Source organism: Micrasema longulum, unplaced genomic scaffold (assembly GCF_059751315.1).
Source record: "Micrasema longulum isolate JH-2025_06_02 unplaced genomic scaffold, ASM5975131v1 h1tg001132l, whole genome shotgun sequence".
NCBI lineage: Eukaryota > Metazoa > Arthropoda > Insecta > Trichoptera > Brachycentridae > Micrasema > Micrasema longulum.
The window spans coordinates 115,735-134,438 of NW_028278320.1; the positions used below are offsets into that span (position 1 = coordinate 115,735).

General features: G+C 32.5%; 1 protein-coding gene across 1 annotated transcript in view; it reads left to right on the top strand.

Moving 5' to 3' along the window:
- LOC148276900 (voltage-gated inwardly rectifying potassium channel KCNH6-like) overlaps positions 1–18,704 on the top strand; it is a gene marked incomplete at both ends in the record, with an annotated part of 132,039 nt that overhangs the window by 20,910 nt on the left and 92,425 nt on the right. The window contains 2 exons of the mRNA XM_088233611.1: positions 5,665–5,905; positions 15,962–16,143. Coding sequence (XP_088089737.1) covers positions 5,665–5,905; positions 15,962–16,143 — 423 coding nt within the window. The remainder of the gene's footprint in view (positions 1–5,664; positions 5,906–15,961; positions 16,144–18,704) is intronic.

An 18,704-nucleotide genomic window follows, 5' to 3' on the forward strand; every position in this document is an offset into this window, starting at 1 on the left:
AATTATTATGAAAATAAAACTTTGTTATCAGTGTTACACAATTTTACACTAATTAATAATCACACATTCAACCACCCCTCGCCTTTATTGACCATGTTCCCTTTGCGACCACCCTCACCCTCTTAGACCCGCGTCTGTTAACACTCTCTTAGCCGAGCGACGTCTTCCCACACATTAAATCTTAGACTTACTTATTGCAACTTCCACTTATGTGCTAAATTTTAAGAAATAAATTTGACTTAATGTTCTGTCCATGTTTTCATATCTGTACTTAGGTTAACCATCCATTCATATGCCAACACCTTAGATAAGAAAAAAAAAACCCCTGCTCTAAGTTTCACTGATTAATCTGTTTATTTTTTGTTTAGATTCGATGACATTATGAACAATATTCTGTGTTTATTATATTAGTTTTATATCACCCGTCGATGGGAGGAGTGCTCTCCCGAAACTATAGTTGTGTTCTTGTAAAATAATAAAATTGTGTAACACTGATAACAAAGTTTTATTTTCATAATAAGAAATTGATAAATCAAAATCAGGGTAGAAATGAGTGGGCAATTAATTTTAATTTTCTTTCTCCTGAAAACGTAATGTTTCCTTTTTTTAAATCAGTCAGCGCCCTCCTAGACCGCCTCATTGCTCCCCAATTTTTTCTGCGCCTTCTACCGCCCCCCTGAAGGCCTTCAGCGTCCACAAGCCCATTTTGAAAAAGACTAATGTAGATGAATCTTACTACAAAACCAAAACGGAGAGCAAGTTAATTTAACCATAGATAAAGCAAGTGATAGAAATTTAAATAATAAATTTCAAGTTAACTCATCTTGACGATCCACCTTGTCGCTTTTTCATTTGCAAATAGTTTTGCTCATTGTTGCTATAACCACAGTTTTTTCATGTATTTTATTTTATTTTGGGATGAGAAGTGAATATGAAATTTATATTTGAAGCTTTACATTTGCGATTGTTCATTATAATAAAATTAATAAAAAACAACTTAATTTTTGAAGACTCAATTTTTATTTTTTCTACCGACTGGTTTCAAAGCTTTACAAGCTTCGTTGTCAAGGTATAATCAGTTAATGAATCCTATTATTTTTTTAAGTAATTACCAAATATTGCATCGAAATATATGGAGTTATTAAGTTTAGTCTTTTTGAAGTGAAGTGAAATGGATTCGTTCTTTAAAACTAGACAGTATCGGACCAAAACAAATACTGTTAATTTGGTTATTTTTTTCTTATAATGAATTGCTTTTTTAGTTTCTTGTCAATAGAAGCCTGTGACACTGGTCAGTTCTCCGGCTATCCCTATGCAAAAACACGTCGATCGGTCGCTCCGTTGCGATGTTAAAGAAAAACAAACAAACAGACAAACCCACTTTCGCATTTATTTGTTTATTTGTTTAAATTTAATGTTGTGCACACAGTGCTAAGTTAATATAAATCTAGACAATATTACGAACAAAAAATAAACCTAACACAGCACCAATTACGTACACAACACAATATATGAAACAACTATCTAACAGTACAACAAGATGTAAGAAAAATTTGTGCTTTGTGTGAATTTACTAGCGATTGTGTTTTTATTGTTGTGAGTATGAAATGTAGTGCGTGGAGTGAGGTGTATGGAGTGATGTGTATAAGATGTGGTGTTTATGTAGTGTGTATTCTGGTAGTACCTAGTTTAGTATTAATTGTTTCTGTTTATTTTCAAAGAGGCTAATTGATACTAATATTACAGTAACTTTAAACTTTGAAGTAGGGCACACATAAGCAAATTCTCTTATGTGCTCCAATAATAACAATAATAATATTAGTAATACTAAACATTAAAATCTATAAGACTCAGCTTCCGTTTGTAGCAGAGAGCTGAGTCGTTAAAGATGTCTAAATCGTACATTTATAATATTAGTATGAATATGGAATGTTTAAACATCGTAAAAATCGTTAGTTATAAACTAATTATCTTACAACTTAATGGTTATTGAATAATATTCAGTACCTTGCCCATATTCCAAATAACTTTGATACTCTGCGGTATTGAATGAATTTATGTTACCTTTGAGAATTCAGTAGATAACATGTCATATCTGCATATGTAAGACATGATATTATGTATGTTACCTCAGTGCCTTAGTGCGCTGGCTTGTTAATTATCCGTAGTAGCCACCGTAAGGACATAATTGAATGTATAAACAACGTATTCATTTGGAAATTTCTAATTCAGTAATTTACTCTCAAATTAATAAATGTTCGTCGCACAAGGCAAAATAAGCCGAAGATAAATTTATTTAGCCACTTAACACACTGCGTAACATTCACCGTTCTGCCCATATTCGAACATCTATATTCCTTCAATTCATTCATCTGTTGATGTTTGTGAAGTTAAAGTTAAGTTAGTGGAGCTAGGTAGAAGTAAAATGGATTGTCTCATTCGCCCATACCAATGGTGAATCAACTGCTCCACAACTGTATGGCTTATGTTAGGTTTTTGTTGTTTTCATTGTGTGTTTTGTAATATAAATAATAAAAATAATGTAGATGTATATAAATACCTTGTTTTTAAAACTGTCTGAATATTTGTTAATTATGTTTGTTTTTTAAGTGAGTCTTCTTTGTTTATTCTCAAATGTAATAAAAAAAAACTAAATTGTTAAGTGTCCTCGGCACGGGAAACCCCAGTGAGGTCACATTATTTTTATTATTAATTATAGTTTGTAAGCGAAAAATATGAATAAATAAATAAATAAATAAAGAGCTGAAACCTTTATTTATGCGGAAGAGATTCATCTAATTGAATTATTTCACGTACATACTAGGCAACGCCTAAAAATGTTATTCTTTCAATTTCTATACTTCTTCATAGACCAGGTGGATTTATTAACAAAATTTTGAGTTTGTCCAAATTTTTGTAGACAAGGACTGAATTCAACTCCCTGGGGAGCTGTTTATATAAACATATTACAACAGAGATGAAGAACATTGAAAAGAATGTAATATGGAAGTCTAGGCATTTACAGGGCTTATGACCTGTCAATGGCTGGTTAAAGTGGCCACTGTACACACTGTGTAACATTCACCATTCAGCCCATATTTGAATATCTATATTCCTCAATTCTTTCATTTCTTGATGTTTGTAAAGTTAAAGGGCTGAAACCTTTATTTATGCGGGTGAGATTTATCTAATTGAATTATTTCAACGCGGAACGCGTGAAAATGTTATTTTTTCAATTTCTATAATTCTTCATGGACCAGTGTTCTTCAGTTAAATGTTATTCATCTCTGTTCTAATATGTTAATATAAACAGCTCCCCAGGGAGTTGAATCCAGCTCTTGTCTACGAAAATTTGGACAAACTCAAAATATTGTTGATAAATCCACCTGGTCCATGAAGAAGTATAGAAATTGAAAAATAACATTTTCAGGCGTTGCCTAGTATGTAGGTGAAATAATTCAATTAGATAAATCTCACCGCATAAATAAAGGTTTCAGCCCTTTAACTTTACAAACATCAACAGATGAAAGAATTGAAGGAATGTAGATGTTCAAATATGAGCTGAATGGTGAATGTTACACAGTTTGTAAAATGGCCACTTGAACCAGCCATTGACAGGTCATAAACCCTGTAGATGCCTAGACTTCTACACTAACTTCTCTTAAATGTTCTTCATCTCTGTTGTAATATGTTAATATAAACAGCTCCCCAGGGAGTTGAATCCAGCTCTTGTCTACAAAAATTTGGACAAACTCAAAATATTGTTGATAAATCCACCTGGTCCATGAAGAAGTATAGAAATTGAAAAATAACATTTTCAGGCGTTGCCTAGTATGTAGGTGAAATAATTCAATTAGATAAATCTCACCCGCATAAATAAAGGTTTCAGCCCTTTAACTTTACAAACATCAACAGATGAAAGAATTGAAGGAATGTAGATGTTCAAATATGAGCTGAATGGTGAATGTTACACAGTTTGTAAAGTGGCCACTTGAACCAGCCATTGACAGGTCATAAACCCTGTAGATGCCTAGACTTCTACACTAACTTCTCTTAAATGTTCTTCATCTCTGTTGTAATATGTTAATATAAACAGCTCCCCAGGGAGTTGAATCCAGCTCTTGTCTACAAAAATTTGGACAAACTCAAAATATTGTTAATTATTATTAACTTCTCGATAAACGTAGCTTTATACCACTCTATATTTTTTATTTCTACACCAAAACAAAAGTTTATTAAAAATACCACAATGACATTCAGCAGATATTTCCATTATGATTGAAATGTCAACACTGATGGCCGCTTCCTTTTTAAATGAATAATGCCAAAAACGGCCACTTCAAGCGCCACATGTCCAATGTGTCAACGGTATCATATCAAAGAAAAATAGTCCTTCGGAAATAATGTTCGAAGTACTAGTTTCCAAACAGACAATCTTCAAGTAATAATTGTAATCTGCAAGCCTGTTTTAGTACGAAAAAAACACAACTGAGTTAAAGTTTCATGTGTCTAAGTTTCGCTCAACGAAGTTCGGCAGAAGGTATCTGGAAAATTTTGGCCATTCCGAATTAAATAAACTGCTCGATGAGCTAAAACACGAAATATCGAATAGAAAATGCAAAAGTGTCGCAATTGAAAAATATTATTTAAATCTTTTTGATAGTGGTAGTTATCAAAGTAATTTATTTAGATGGTACTGTGTTCAATGTTTCTTGTATAATGGTTTCTTAGTATTTCAGATGTATTAACTAAGTAGTATAACTATCTTTTAATACCCTGCTCGATTGTGGAATAATCTACCCACTAATGTTAGAGACGCCCCCTCTTTATTTAAGTCAAGATTAAAATGTCACTATCTAAATATTTAAATTGTTCCTTTATCCTTCTTCTCTCTTTCCCATCCCCTCTCCTCTCTTCATAGTATGGTGTTTTTTTTATATTTTTGTATTCATGTTTATTTTTGTTAATCTTTGCTTTTAATTTTTGTATAAAATTGTAAGATTCAATATGTCCATGTATTTATAATTTTCTCAAACTGAACGATTTGGGTAGGTAGGAAGAAATTGCCTTAAGGCAATATGCCCGCCCTTATATGTGTATTTATTGTATATGTATATAAAGTGTCAAATAAATAAATATTTATAATATTATGTATTGTCACAAAAATGTTTCCTTTTTATGTACGGTCCCAAATGAGTTTTTTAAAATAATTTTTAGGAGTATAATATGTACTATATGTTTTATTAATAATATAAAATAAAAAAAGATGTAAAATATTCTGTACATATGTGTATGGAGTCTTACATTGATCGGTCAAGTTGCTTAAGGACTGAGAAGGAAGGATAAATATCTATGATTAATGGTTAAGCTAGGGTTTCCTAGGACAGCGGTGCCCGTATCTTAACGGTCGTAGTGAACGGTGATGCGGTGGATAGCCGTCGTAACAGTGACTAGAGTGTAGTTTCCTAGGAAAACGGTTTTGATAGCATTTATTAACACCGTTTTCCTAGGAAATCACTCTCTAGTCACCGTTACGACGGCTGTCCACTGCATCGCCGTTCACTACGGCCGTTAAGATACGGGCACCGCTGTCCTAGGAAACCCTAGCTTTAGGTCTATCGTCTATTATGGTCCATCGAACTAATGAGTTTTGTCTGTTCCCAGGTCTTGACGCTGGGTACGCTGGCGCCGCAGTACCCCGCGGCGCCGGCGCGCCTCCACCGCTTCACCATCCTGCACCACTCGCCCTACAAGGCCGGCTGGGACTGGCTCATCCTGATGCTGGTCATCTACACGGCCATCGTCACGCCGTACGTGGCCGCCTTCCAGCTCAACGAGCCCGAGTACAGCAAGCGCAAGACGCGCCGGTTCGGGGAAGACCCCATCGTGGTCGTGGACATGCTGGGTGAGTTCACTGACAGCCGGACGCTGGCTTACCTTACTGGAGTAGAACACGTTTTGGAAGAAACTTGGGGTGCAATTATGAATCTTCTGTATCCCCTAGACAGTGAATTTGGGGATATTTATTTATTCCATGCGACTAATGTTAATGTTAGACATACTAATGAATTAAGCCGCAAAATATTTTTCAGTCTACACTCACTTAGAAGGTTGCGAAAATTCTTACCCATTAGTACTAAATGCACCCTTGTACAAGCATTACTACTACCGATTTTAGATTACGCTGATGTTTCCATGACTGATTTAAGCTGTGAGCAACTCGATAAACTTGAACGACTTCAGAATACATGCATAAGGTACATTTTTGGTCTTAGGAAATATGACCACATTTCTGATTATCGTAGGCAACTGAAATGGCTCAAAATTAGACAGCGGAGAGACTACCACTCCCTTGCCAAATTCCGATTAAATGCAATGAATAGCATGATAAATAATATATAAATATATAAAAATAGCAGTTTTGGAATATTTTCCATATTTACACCGGTGAAATTAAAATATGTGATTGCGCAGCAGGATTATACGTCGCGAAACGTAAATATTTTGACATTTAATATTAGGTGTTCACGGATGTTGCCTTATGATCGCGAATACGATAAACAACCATGGTAAGAAATTGTTATCACGTCGCTTATTAGCACGTCGATAGTTATTTGTGATTAAGTTACTGGGAATGCGGCTACAGTAGTTTGGAGAAAGGAAGAAATACATATTTGCTTATGTATTTTTTCCTCTTAGTACGTGGTATTACGATTAACTTAGGTGTAAAAGAGAGTAATTTTTGTTTGCTCCTAATGACTACCTTAGAAATCGGCGGCTAAAGGTGTTTTATCTTCCTGCTGGCTGAACCAACCTGCCAATGGTAATGCCAGTAGGAAGAGCAATGTCTTTATCCAACCGTATCTCTTCGGATATCGACTTCTACTTTTACTCTAATAACTGAATATTTTTATTTTCACTTTTTATACACCTATTCAAATTCGATTGTTAATTTTTAGAGTTATGTATGCATTGAAAATTTTTATTTTTTTAATACATTTTTTTAATTGAAATAAAAAAAAGTCTTATATTTGAAGCACCAACTTTGTGGTTATTCATTATAATAAAATAAATAAAACAACTTTGTTTTTAACCACAAATTTATTATTATTTTTAAATGACATTATTTTACATGACAACATTTATATGATGTATTATTTTACAAACACTAATTTATTTTTATTTATAAATGTCATTTTTTCTAAACAATTATCTAACTCTCTACCATCGAACATTAATCCTGCATTCTACACAACTAATAATATAGGAACATTTTGAAAAACCACTAAGACAAAGTCCATAAATATAATAAATCTGTGATAAACCTATTAAATTGTAATGTTTGCGATTCAACCTACATTGGAAAAACTAAAAGAAACTTTAATATTAGAGTAAAAGAACACTTTTTTTTAAATATATATTTGGACCCTTGTATTTAGTAGCCTTACGTGCCATGTACAAGGCTAAGGTACTCGGAAAAAATCGTTTTTGTTTGTCTTGGAAATGGGATGTTCGATCACTGATTTTGGTTTATTACCTTTATGAGTCCAATCACCATTGTTGCAAAGTTCAAGAACAATGGCGCGTGATAACTACTTTTAACTACAGTGTGGATATCTGTTAAGGATATTCAATCTTTCCTGCAATTTGCTTCAAGATTATGGCATTGAAAAACGGAAAAATGGGCACTGAAATAACAGATGTTCGATACTCTGTGAAAAAATATCATCGCGTGGACAATAGTCATCATTTCCTAATTTAAACCTATATAGGTAACTTCTCATAGCTCCGTGTCCGGTAAAAATTTGAGTCGTTTCGAAAGTACTTTGGCAACGACGACAGAAGTTTGCTGCGTCAGCCAGCGTTGGGTTTGGTGATTTTACCTGTAGAAGAAGCGTGGTAATGATCCTCCCAACGCTGCTGCGTATTTTGTTTTATACAGCGTTTAGCAAAGCAAGGGGGAAATTCTGAGAATAAAGGTGCCGTTCTTTTACAAGTTGCGGCTCTTGCTCGTTCATCAGCTCTCTCATTTCCTACGATACCAGCATGTCCTCTTACCCAACATATTTGAATGATCATCCCTCTTATTTTTAGGTGCTTAATTTTACTCTGAATATTTACAATTAATGGATTTACCGACCGAGTATCAGTTATAGCTTGAACGCCCGAACGACAATCTGATAATATTTTTGCAATGACCCATCCCTCTGGTGTTTTTAATAACCATTCGAGAGCTTCTCGTATTGCGAGAAGAGTAAAATAACATTTAAGATGCTTAAATAATAATATTTTTTCTGAATGCGCAAACCATCTGATAATCATAACTTTAATAATGACACTGGATTTAAAGCACTTTAAAAATACGTTAAAAATAAAATATTAAAATAAGACATCTCAGAAATCTTAGAATTTAAAAATGCGATCCATAATAAGAAAAAAATTATTAATAACCAAATAAACAATATTTCTTTTAGTCCACTCCTGTTTAGCTTCGAAAACAATCGTATCAAAGTACCAATCTTTTAGGGAAAAAAAAAGACTTGATTTATTGGCTCCACGTGTAGTATTTAGTAAATATTATGAAAATAAAGTAGAAAAGAATTCACTAGTTACGTAAACCTTGACAAAGAAGCTGGAAAAAAAACCAAATATTAGTGGGTAAAAACAAAATTGTTTTATTTATTTTATTAAAATAAAGTCGATTAGGACACTCGTGATAAGGTCGACTGATTTTCAATCGACTTCTCTCGTATGAGCGGTTCAAGAATGCTGTCACTCGGCAAACTGGGAAATATCACATACTACGAATACCGATAGAAACGTGTGAAATAGATTTATAAAAATTAATTGTATTTTCTAAATCAATATGAATATTGTGGAAAAATGTTGTTCGGACCAACTTTCAACCAAATCCATATCTACCTTCCCGTCCTTCTAATTTTCCTAGCGTATTGCAACAATAATTCTACGTGTGAGTGCCGGTAATAACATTAAAATTCCAGTACTAATCGAACATCAACCAAGTAAAGTGCTTAACAAATATTTTAGCGTCTATTTAGACCGCTAGCTCCATACAAGCTGTGCCAGCGTCTCACGACCGTCAGTTTCGCTAGCCAGGTTCCAGCACACAGCTCGCCTCCTCATCAGCAGGTTAGTAGAGTGGCGCAACCTTCCTTCTCCTACAATACAGTTCACTCTAAATTATCCTCCTTCTAGGACGAGGTATTCTTCACACCTCGTCCACTCCTCAACAAATGTTTTGATACTATAAAATAACGTTTTTATTTTATTAAATAATGTTCTTAACAGTCCCGAACTTTTAAATTGTGTGAATTAAATAATTTAAAAAAATTCAGTTGTTAAAAATATGTCTTTACAAAAACACGACATGTTTGGCCTTGACAATTGTGACGTCAAGATTCATGATGATGTTTATTTCTTCTATTATTTATTATGTTTAAACTTAACCGCAGCGTAACGAATCGGGGGCGTGGCCAATGCGATGAACCGTTTTCGCGGGGATTAAAAATTGTAAATTTGAAAAAATTTTAACGCTCAACTAATAATTACAAAAACAAACATTGTTCTCGACAGGATTTAAAAAAACCCTTTTAATTTATAATTGTAAAAAAAATATATTTCCTTATTACAGAAGCCGTTTACGATTCTAAAGACGAGTCCAGCATGAGGCTCCTGGTTCTATTTCTTAATCCTGATGGACACAGAAAAGTTCTCGTACTAATTATTAAAATTATTATTTCTTGTTACGTTTTTGGTTTTGTCATTACGCTTATTAGTGTAAAAATATATTGAGGGAATTACTTCCCATTAGATTCGTCTTGTTATATTTTCGTATGCTCTTTAGAGCGCTCTCTCCCAATCAGGGTTACCATGTTCATTGTACTGTGGGCACTCAACGACACGATTATCCCGTAATTTCCGAGCGTCTCATAATACCTTTTCCTTTGGTATTTTTAGAGCACAAGCTTCAGAGATCTTCAGCAATTCCGGGAGAACATTGTCAGTACTTATTAATCTGGCATAAAGTTAGGCCTAGGCATAGTGATAGAATAAGGATAATATTACCTTTAAATTGAGAATATAATGGCATTCTTATTTTGAAATTCATAAATTTTGACTTAGGACTCTTTGAAAAATCACTCGCATCACTCAATATTTTTCATTTCTTAGGGTCGTTATTTTTAAAAATTACATAGGTTTGTTATATTTATTTTACGTTACAAAATAAAATATTAAAAATTAAACAATATCTGTCCCGATAAATAAACTAATAGTTAGACAGATAGACATAAGTGTTAATAAAAAATAAAAAAAAAGAGTACAGACCAAAATAAAACTTAAACCAAAACATGATAAAATAATTAAAAAGTATAAAAAAATATATTTTGTCTTATTTTTCTTGTTTTAAATTGTAAAAGACATTTTTACCATATAATATTTATATATATATATATTTCTTCAGTACGTGTGATGTCACTGAACTTTTCCTAAACGGCTTAACCGATGTACGTGCGGTTTTCAGCGGATCGTTGCGCTGCGCGTGTTCGTAGATATTAAAAATTTTAATCGAATCTGTAAAAAAAAAAGTTAGAAAAAAAAAAATTTTTTTCATTGATCTACCAGGGTTGTATTCGACGAGAAGGCTTATTTAAAAAAATGGAAGGTCATTGTTATTTTGTAATACAAAAAAGTTTGTTGTTAAATGTTTACCGACATCATTCGCTTTTTATGGATCCCAAAAAGATTTTTTCCTTACATTCCCAATAATTTCTTCTCATTTATTTATTTTTACTGGATTTTTAGTAATAATATTAACTGACATTAAATACTAGATGTGTTTTTTTTGTGTATAAAAAAGTTTGTTTTTGAATGTTTTCAAACAGCATTCGTTTTTTGAGGATCTTATAAGATTATTTCCTTAAATTCCTTATAATTTCCACCCATTTATTTCTTTTTACTGGATTTTTGGTAATAATAAAATAATTTAAAATTCAATACATTTTTGAAAATCGCATTTATGAATGAAGTGCACCCCCTTTGGTGAGAAGTGCCGAGTTTGACATTTGCAAAAAGAAATCTATATTTGAAAATGAATTATTTTATGTTTTGAAACTCAACCATAAACATGTAGGTACCTACTTTAATTCAATATTTGAATATCAATGATTTTTAGTTTTGGAATTCAATTATAAACAAGTACCCAGGTACCTACTTACCAATGAACAGTCTTTTGCCAAGGTAAATAGCAAGAAGGCCAACGTTTGGGCAGGACAACGTCTGTCGGGTCCGCTAGTTATTAACCTTTTCCTTACTGTCCTTAAAATACCCGCGCGTTATAGTGTTGTGTGGTCACTACACATTAAAAAAAATAAGAGATTTAAAAAGGGAAAAATAAAATATTTAAAGGGAATGGCTTTAATTAACCATATTTTAATTCAAAGATGATAATATTTCAAATATAACTGCTGAAAACATGAAAAAACCATTGGGTATCGCTAACGACTCGGGCGAAACGTGCACCCGCGCGAGAGCTACTAAGTAGCTATATAGTACTAGACTACGTGACTGACTGAGAGTATACTTTTTATGATATTTGTAATGTATCCCCGATTTCCAATTTTGTATGTTTGAATTTCGTTTATCGATTTTTTTAAAAAAATATTTTATGGAAAATTTCTCTCTTTTACATTTTCTTTATATTTTTCTATACAAACTTCATTTCTTAACACTGTTCTCTCTTTCATTTCTTTATATTGATTTTATTAAATTTGATGTTGTTTATATACTCGTGTTTTATATCACTTTTATGTATGTAAAAGCCTTATAGGCGCGAATTTTTTTTTTAAAAAGTAAAAAAAATATTTAAGGAATATTGTGATCTAATGTACGCTGTCCATATTTATTTTTGCACTCATAGTAACAGATTATTAAATACCTGACTACTATGATTAAATACCTGACCAGTAATCCCCTTTATACATTGAGGATAACCAATCCATCAATTAAATAGTAAATTTAACTATCATACCAGTCAAATACATCAAACCGTCTAAATATTTACTGTCTATCGGACATATTCGAGTGTAGTAAGCATGATGGAATGATGTACTTACGTTACTTCGTACGTTTTGACGGCCTTTCAGATATACATGATGTTTCGAAACGAAGAGGAAAGAGGAAAAAAGAAAGGACGAGATATGAAGATGAGAAAGGAGATGTTTCTTCAGACGTGATTTAAATAGAGATACTGTAGTACCATCTCTGATAGTGGATAAAAGATGATTTCACAGCCGATTCGCATGGACATTATATGAGTTAGAGAAGAAAGAGGAATTGTGGATGAGGTTTTGTCGATTTTAGTTAGGCATAAAAAATCCGACGTGCAGATGGGATTTTTTAGCATAGTATTTGGGGAAGCATCCGCGCGATATTGAAAGAAAGACTATATTCAAATACCTATTATTCAGAGTCCCGATACAGACATCTACTGAAGAAATATTCCACAAATCACAACTTATGACGCCAAAGCAATTATACGCTAAAACAATACTCACTTACAGATTCAAAAACTATTCTTACTCAAATGAAAGACAGAACCCCTACAATACATCACATACAAATAATATAATCGCTATATCCTAAACACAAAGACAACTTAAACAAATACAAACTAATAATACTTTCCGACAAAGGGATTTTGAGCATGATTCAATTAAAATCTATAACCTACTTTCACTATCTAAAAATTAGTGACGAGAAAATGTTCATAAAGGCTATAAAAAATGGATAGTGGAGCTAGGTAGAAGTAAAATAGATTGTCTCATTCGCCCAAACCAATATTGAATCAATTGCTCCACAAGTGTATTGCTTATGGTATGTTTTTGTTCTTTCATTGTGCGTTTTGTAATAAAAATAATATAGATGAACATAAATTAATTATAAATATTAATACATAGTGTTTAAAACTGTCTGAACATTTTGTTCATTATCTCTGTTTGTTAAGTTTTCTTTGTTTGTTCTCAAAAGTAAAAATATTTTTAAAAAAAAGTATATTGTTAAGTGTCTTCGGCACGGGTAACCCCAGTAAGGTCACATTATTTTTATTATTCATCATTGTTTATAATGGAAAAAATATGAATAAATAAATAAATGCGTATCTTTTCAATGAAAGTAAATTTCATGTTTATGAAAATATTTCAAACGGAGTGCAGATCGGTCTATGTAAAGTTTCTACGATAGTTTTCAATACACCCTTGTTTATAATATGTGGGTCCATTAGCCGTGTAGTTTGTCACTCAAACTCTGATGTTACGTGTCGCACGTCCGACATTTTGTCACTCGAAATGTAATCAAATGTCGAATATATCATGTTGAATGTCGGGCGGTCATTAAGGCGCCATTAGTCCCATGGAAAATAGAAAAGTCAACAGTTTCTTTAGCCTAACCTCACTACTTCTTCCACCGTATTTCTATGGTCAGACACCAAGAATTTAGAAAATTAGGTAGGTTGTTATTATTATTTTTATATTATGTACTGTTACAATGATTTAATAAAAATAATTCAACATTCAATGCGAAAATTTTATACAAAATATTTAATAGTTCATACAGTAGACACTCTTTATAAAATAAATTCCACTATACAAATTTATAAAGAAGAAAAAATAAAAGAATGTGAGATGAATAAGTCACTCAGATACCAACATAATATTAAAATTCCTAAATTCCACACAAGTCATGGTCATAGCTTTGTCTTCAAAGGTGTAAAAACAATGAACCAAAAACTATTAAAAATAAAAATCAATAAATAAATTTAAAGTAAATCTAAAGAAATTTTTTTGAGAACGTGTAAAAACTACATTAAATTTTAATTAGTATGAATGTGTTATTGTTTTATGTTTTTTCTTTATACATCCTATGGTTTTTTTTTATTTTCGTGTACTCGTAATTGAAATTATATAAACTCTTATAAATAAACAACTACAACAGTGTAAGTCACTCTCCAAGCATAAGAGTTAGTCTCTTTTTTTGGAGAGTTACAGTCATTTACTAGATGTGTAAAAGTAGATATGTATTTTTGAAAAACATGTACCTTTTATGAAATTTATCAATAAAACCAAAAAAAAACTTTTTTTTTTTAAATTAATGTTTGAAGCCTTAACTTTCTGGTTATTCATTATAAAAAAATAAATATAAAACAACTTTGTTTTTAACCACTTATTTTTTTTTTCTACTGACCAGTTTCAAAGTTACACAAGCTTTTTTATCGAGGAATACTTAACTAATTGGTTATGTTTTAGTCAGTCTTACGCTTCAGGTACCAGTCTAGGGATTATTAAATATTCCAGCGTAAAAATTTAAAAGAGCGTTTTAAATATTTCATGTTGACCATCTTAGGAATCGAACCCGAGACATCTCGCATGACGGCTGACCATTACAAGGCGGACAAACATTGTTATATTATAAAACAATCGAGTGGTATCTTAAAAAACGTAATATGTCTTTTATTATTATGGGTAACTAACTTATAAAGCCCAAGGTTCATGAATATCAATATGTTTCTTTTTTTTTTTTTTTTAATTTATTGGGGATATCAACAGTAATATATGTAACAAAAATACAACAAATAAAATATACAGAGAATAAAACCAATGACAGATATCCACAGAAATAACATTAAATACACGTACAATACATACTAGTGTGTTTGTGTGAATGTAAGTGAGTGAGAGGGTGGGTGAGTGGGTGTTATATTGGAATGAGAGTGGACATGTGTGTAAATATTGTAATGTGTAAATATTAAGTGTCAAGTGTCGAAAATACAAATTTATTAAAAATATTAAGAATTAGAGATAAAATATAGTAAAATAAAATAAAATAAGATAAGATAAAATAAGACTTTATTATTGAAACTAAGTATAAGACAAAAAAGTATGTTTTAAGACGCGCATTTTAAATGTTATTTTTTTACAATCAAATGGATCAATAAGGGGAAAGTTCAAATTATATTCACTAACAAAACGTATAAGTGGAGAGTTCTGGGCATAGTTCGTACGAACTGCTGGCACATGAAATAGAGAGCTCGACGTGTGACGGGTGCGGTAGCCGGGGACATTTAATGATAGCTCCGACAAAAGAGCCGGACTATCAAGGCGTCCACTAATTTTTTCGTCCACTTTTTTGGGTGATACCGTGTGGTTGGATTTGTTCCGACGTTTCGGCTACCATTGCAGGAGCAATCTTCAGGGTGAACTGTTTACTGTAGCGCCTGCTATCAACGAATTGAACAGGAATGTTATTTGAAAAAAAAAAAAAAAATGTTTTTTTAAAATTAAATTCTAGGTTGAATTATGTCTTCAATAATAGCACACCTTTTTCATAGAATTGTGTTTTTTATACATTTTTTGAGAAGAATATTTTGGTTGAAAATATTTCATTCCTACAGTATGTTTTTAGAAAAAAAATCATGTTCACATCGACCATCCGATGGCATAAACTTCTAAAAAAACCTTTATTTATCTTTTTTAGATGTAACCTGACATTATTTCATTAAATTTACTACCATCGTGGTGCAGTTGTAGCATATAAATTAATTTAGGTAAAACTATATAAAAGGTGTCTCAGAAGAATCTTGGGCGTGCGGTGGTTTTACTTTGTGAGGAATGAAGTAATAAGAGAACAGACCCAGCAAACCCCGGTGACAACTGTCGTCAAGCGGAGGCAATGCGGTTGGCTGGAGCCCTTTACATAGATACACTAAATTAAACTGTTTTGCATATGTAGAAATTCTCTGAACTCCGCAAGTTTCAAGGCTAAAATTGATCTAGTTCCAGGGTTGATAATTGAGCACGATTTTTTCGCATAAAATGCATTCAACTTTACATTAATACAATGACATTTAACAGTTCCAGAATTGACTTTTCCTTCTGGTTTGTTCTAGTTGATGTCACCTTCATCATCGATATCCTCATCAACTTCCGCACCACCTACGTGAACGGCTGCGACGAGGTCGTCTCGCACCCCTACAGAATCGCCATGCACTATCTGCGAGGCTGGTTCATCATTGATCTAGTGGCTGCCATTCCCTTCGATCTGCTGCTCTTTGGCACCAACACCGACGAGGTAATTCTTACTTTTAGCATCTTCTATTCTACCTTCTACTATTATTAATTACTTGTTTGTTTGTCTTCCTAGTTCTTCTCTCAATCCCTCCCTCCCCATGTTGGACTTTATTGTCTTTATGTTTCTTTTGTTTATTTGTTTCTATCTTAATCTGTTTGTATCTTCATTTGTTTTCACCCTCGTTTTTTACTATTTTCATCGTCATTTGATTTCATCTTTATTATTTGTGTCTTCGTTCGGTTTTTTATCATATTATACAATGTCAAAAATTTAGACATGTATTCAACGTTTGTTAGTTTCATTTGTTTTTATTTTGTTAATATTTACTGAAATTTTTAATGGCCTCTTTTCAATTCAACGTACACGTTTTTCGTCTTTAGTTTTCGTCAATTTTTTCCAATTTTAATTAGTTTATTTTTCAATATTTTCAACATCTCTCATGTCTTTCAATTTACAGCTTTATTCCTAATTTTTGATGACGTAAATACACAAAACAGCGTGCTTATAAATCAATATATAGAAAGTAAGTAATAAACAACGTCATATTTCAAAAATATATTTTGACTCGGTTTTCACATATCGTCGTTATTGAATAATAAAAAAATATATAAATATATTCCTATAATAACTTGATAGTGGCTAAAGAAAATATGGTCATTGTAGAGATAGATTTGTATATAAAGAAATAAATCTCAAAGCTAGGGAGCGCTGAATCTGAGTCATTTACTTTCGGCACTTTTCGCTCACTCCACGTCACATGACTAGCATAGTAGCGACATCTTGTGATAAGCGAATGTCACTACTTCACCGAAATTTCATTATTGCTGAATTAAACTGTTATTTTAGTTCACCTTTGACGTTTTAAGTGTGCATGACAATATAATTCACAATAATAAGGTGTTATAAAGCGGATAGGGATTGACAGCATTATAAACCACAGAAACATTAAAATTGCGTTGATTCATTCTGTATAATCATTTTAATTAGAAATCAGTCTTCATGATTTTGATAAAGATGTAAAACTCATTACCTAAAATAATCCTTTGTTAAATTATAAGTTATTTTAATTGATCGCGTGATTCGTGAACGGTTCGAAACTAGTAATTTTCCTTATCCGCTACATTACAAAATACTCACTTTATATTAAAAACGTAATTTTGCTAAGATTGACTCATGTTTTCAACTGATATGGAGTGGTGGTGATACAGCTGATAACAAGAGAGAATGTGGAAATGGAGGCATTTACAGATCTTATAATCTGTCACTTTTTTCAGTTTCACTGCTGCAGGACAGCGTTTGTTTGGTATTTTCAGTAATATATTTCAATTATTAATTACCTACTAAATCAAAAGATTTTTCGGTGGGACACATTTTTTTAGGACAGGTTTATTTTACGCCCTTTTATGTTATAAACATTTATTTTTTACGTTTTAACAGTTACTATAAAATATTTATCAGGTATTTACGTACAAAATACGCGAGATGAAAGTTTTTTCTACGGCCGCGAGAGCGGTTCAGGATTGCACCGCTGGTAGAATATCTTGTTCATGTATCGTTTGTTTTATTCACAATAAAAAATATTTAAAAAACATGTTATTTTCAACTTGACATCAAGCATGGTAAAGTTTGACAGCTGAGACAGCACCATCTGGCGATTAAAATTTAAAAATTTGAGATAGTTACGGCGCCTGCGCCAGATCATTTTACATTTATGATGACGTAATGCGCAAGCTGAGACAAGCATTATCGACAAAATTAAGAAAGGAGCTCTGCGCTGGTTTGGCCATGTACAACGAATGGACTGCGAAAGAACGGCTAAGAATATTTACAATGCGAATGTTGACGGATGCAGAAATAGAGGAAGACCGAGAAAGACATGGCATGACCAAATCCAACAAATACTTGAAGATGGACATGTCAAATGTCGGAATAATCGGCGCGCGTGCATGAGAAGATGTATGCATGTGGAGAAAGCGAGATCTGTATGCAAAGATAGAGTGTTGTGGCGTTCTATCCTCTCTGACTACACTTACGGGGAAACGGCGTGATGGTTTGTTGTCGTTGTTGTTGTAATGCGCAAGCACCGCAAGCTGCAAAGGCAACACTTCGGAAAAAATGTTACCACTATGAAAAATAAATTATACCAATTATTTTTTTTTATCGATAGCCATTTCTTTCTGAAAACACGTATAGACATATCAGTAGATTCGGTTTCGTAATACCGAGGCAGCTATCTAAGTTAGTAGAAAAGTTGGGTATACTGTCTCGATATGTAACGGTGAAGATAGTATTTGAAATCGCCCCCCTTTAAAGGCGGGCGCTCTCACATCCTCACAAAGAATTGGCAAATATTAAAAATTTTAATGTTGATGAATTCTGGTAAATGTGTAAAGTGATCATTTTAACTAGACAAAGGTACGTTACAAGCCCAGTAAATACCTAGACCGACTTCTATTCTCTATTAAATATCTGTGAATGTCAAGAAATCAACTTGACTATATTGGCTATCATTAAATCTTTGTCGTTTCTTAGTAATATTTTGGTTCTATGTAATATTGATT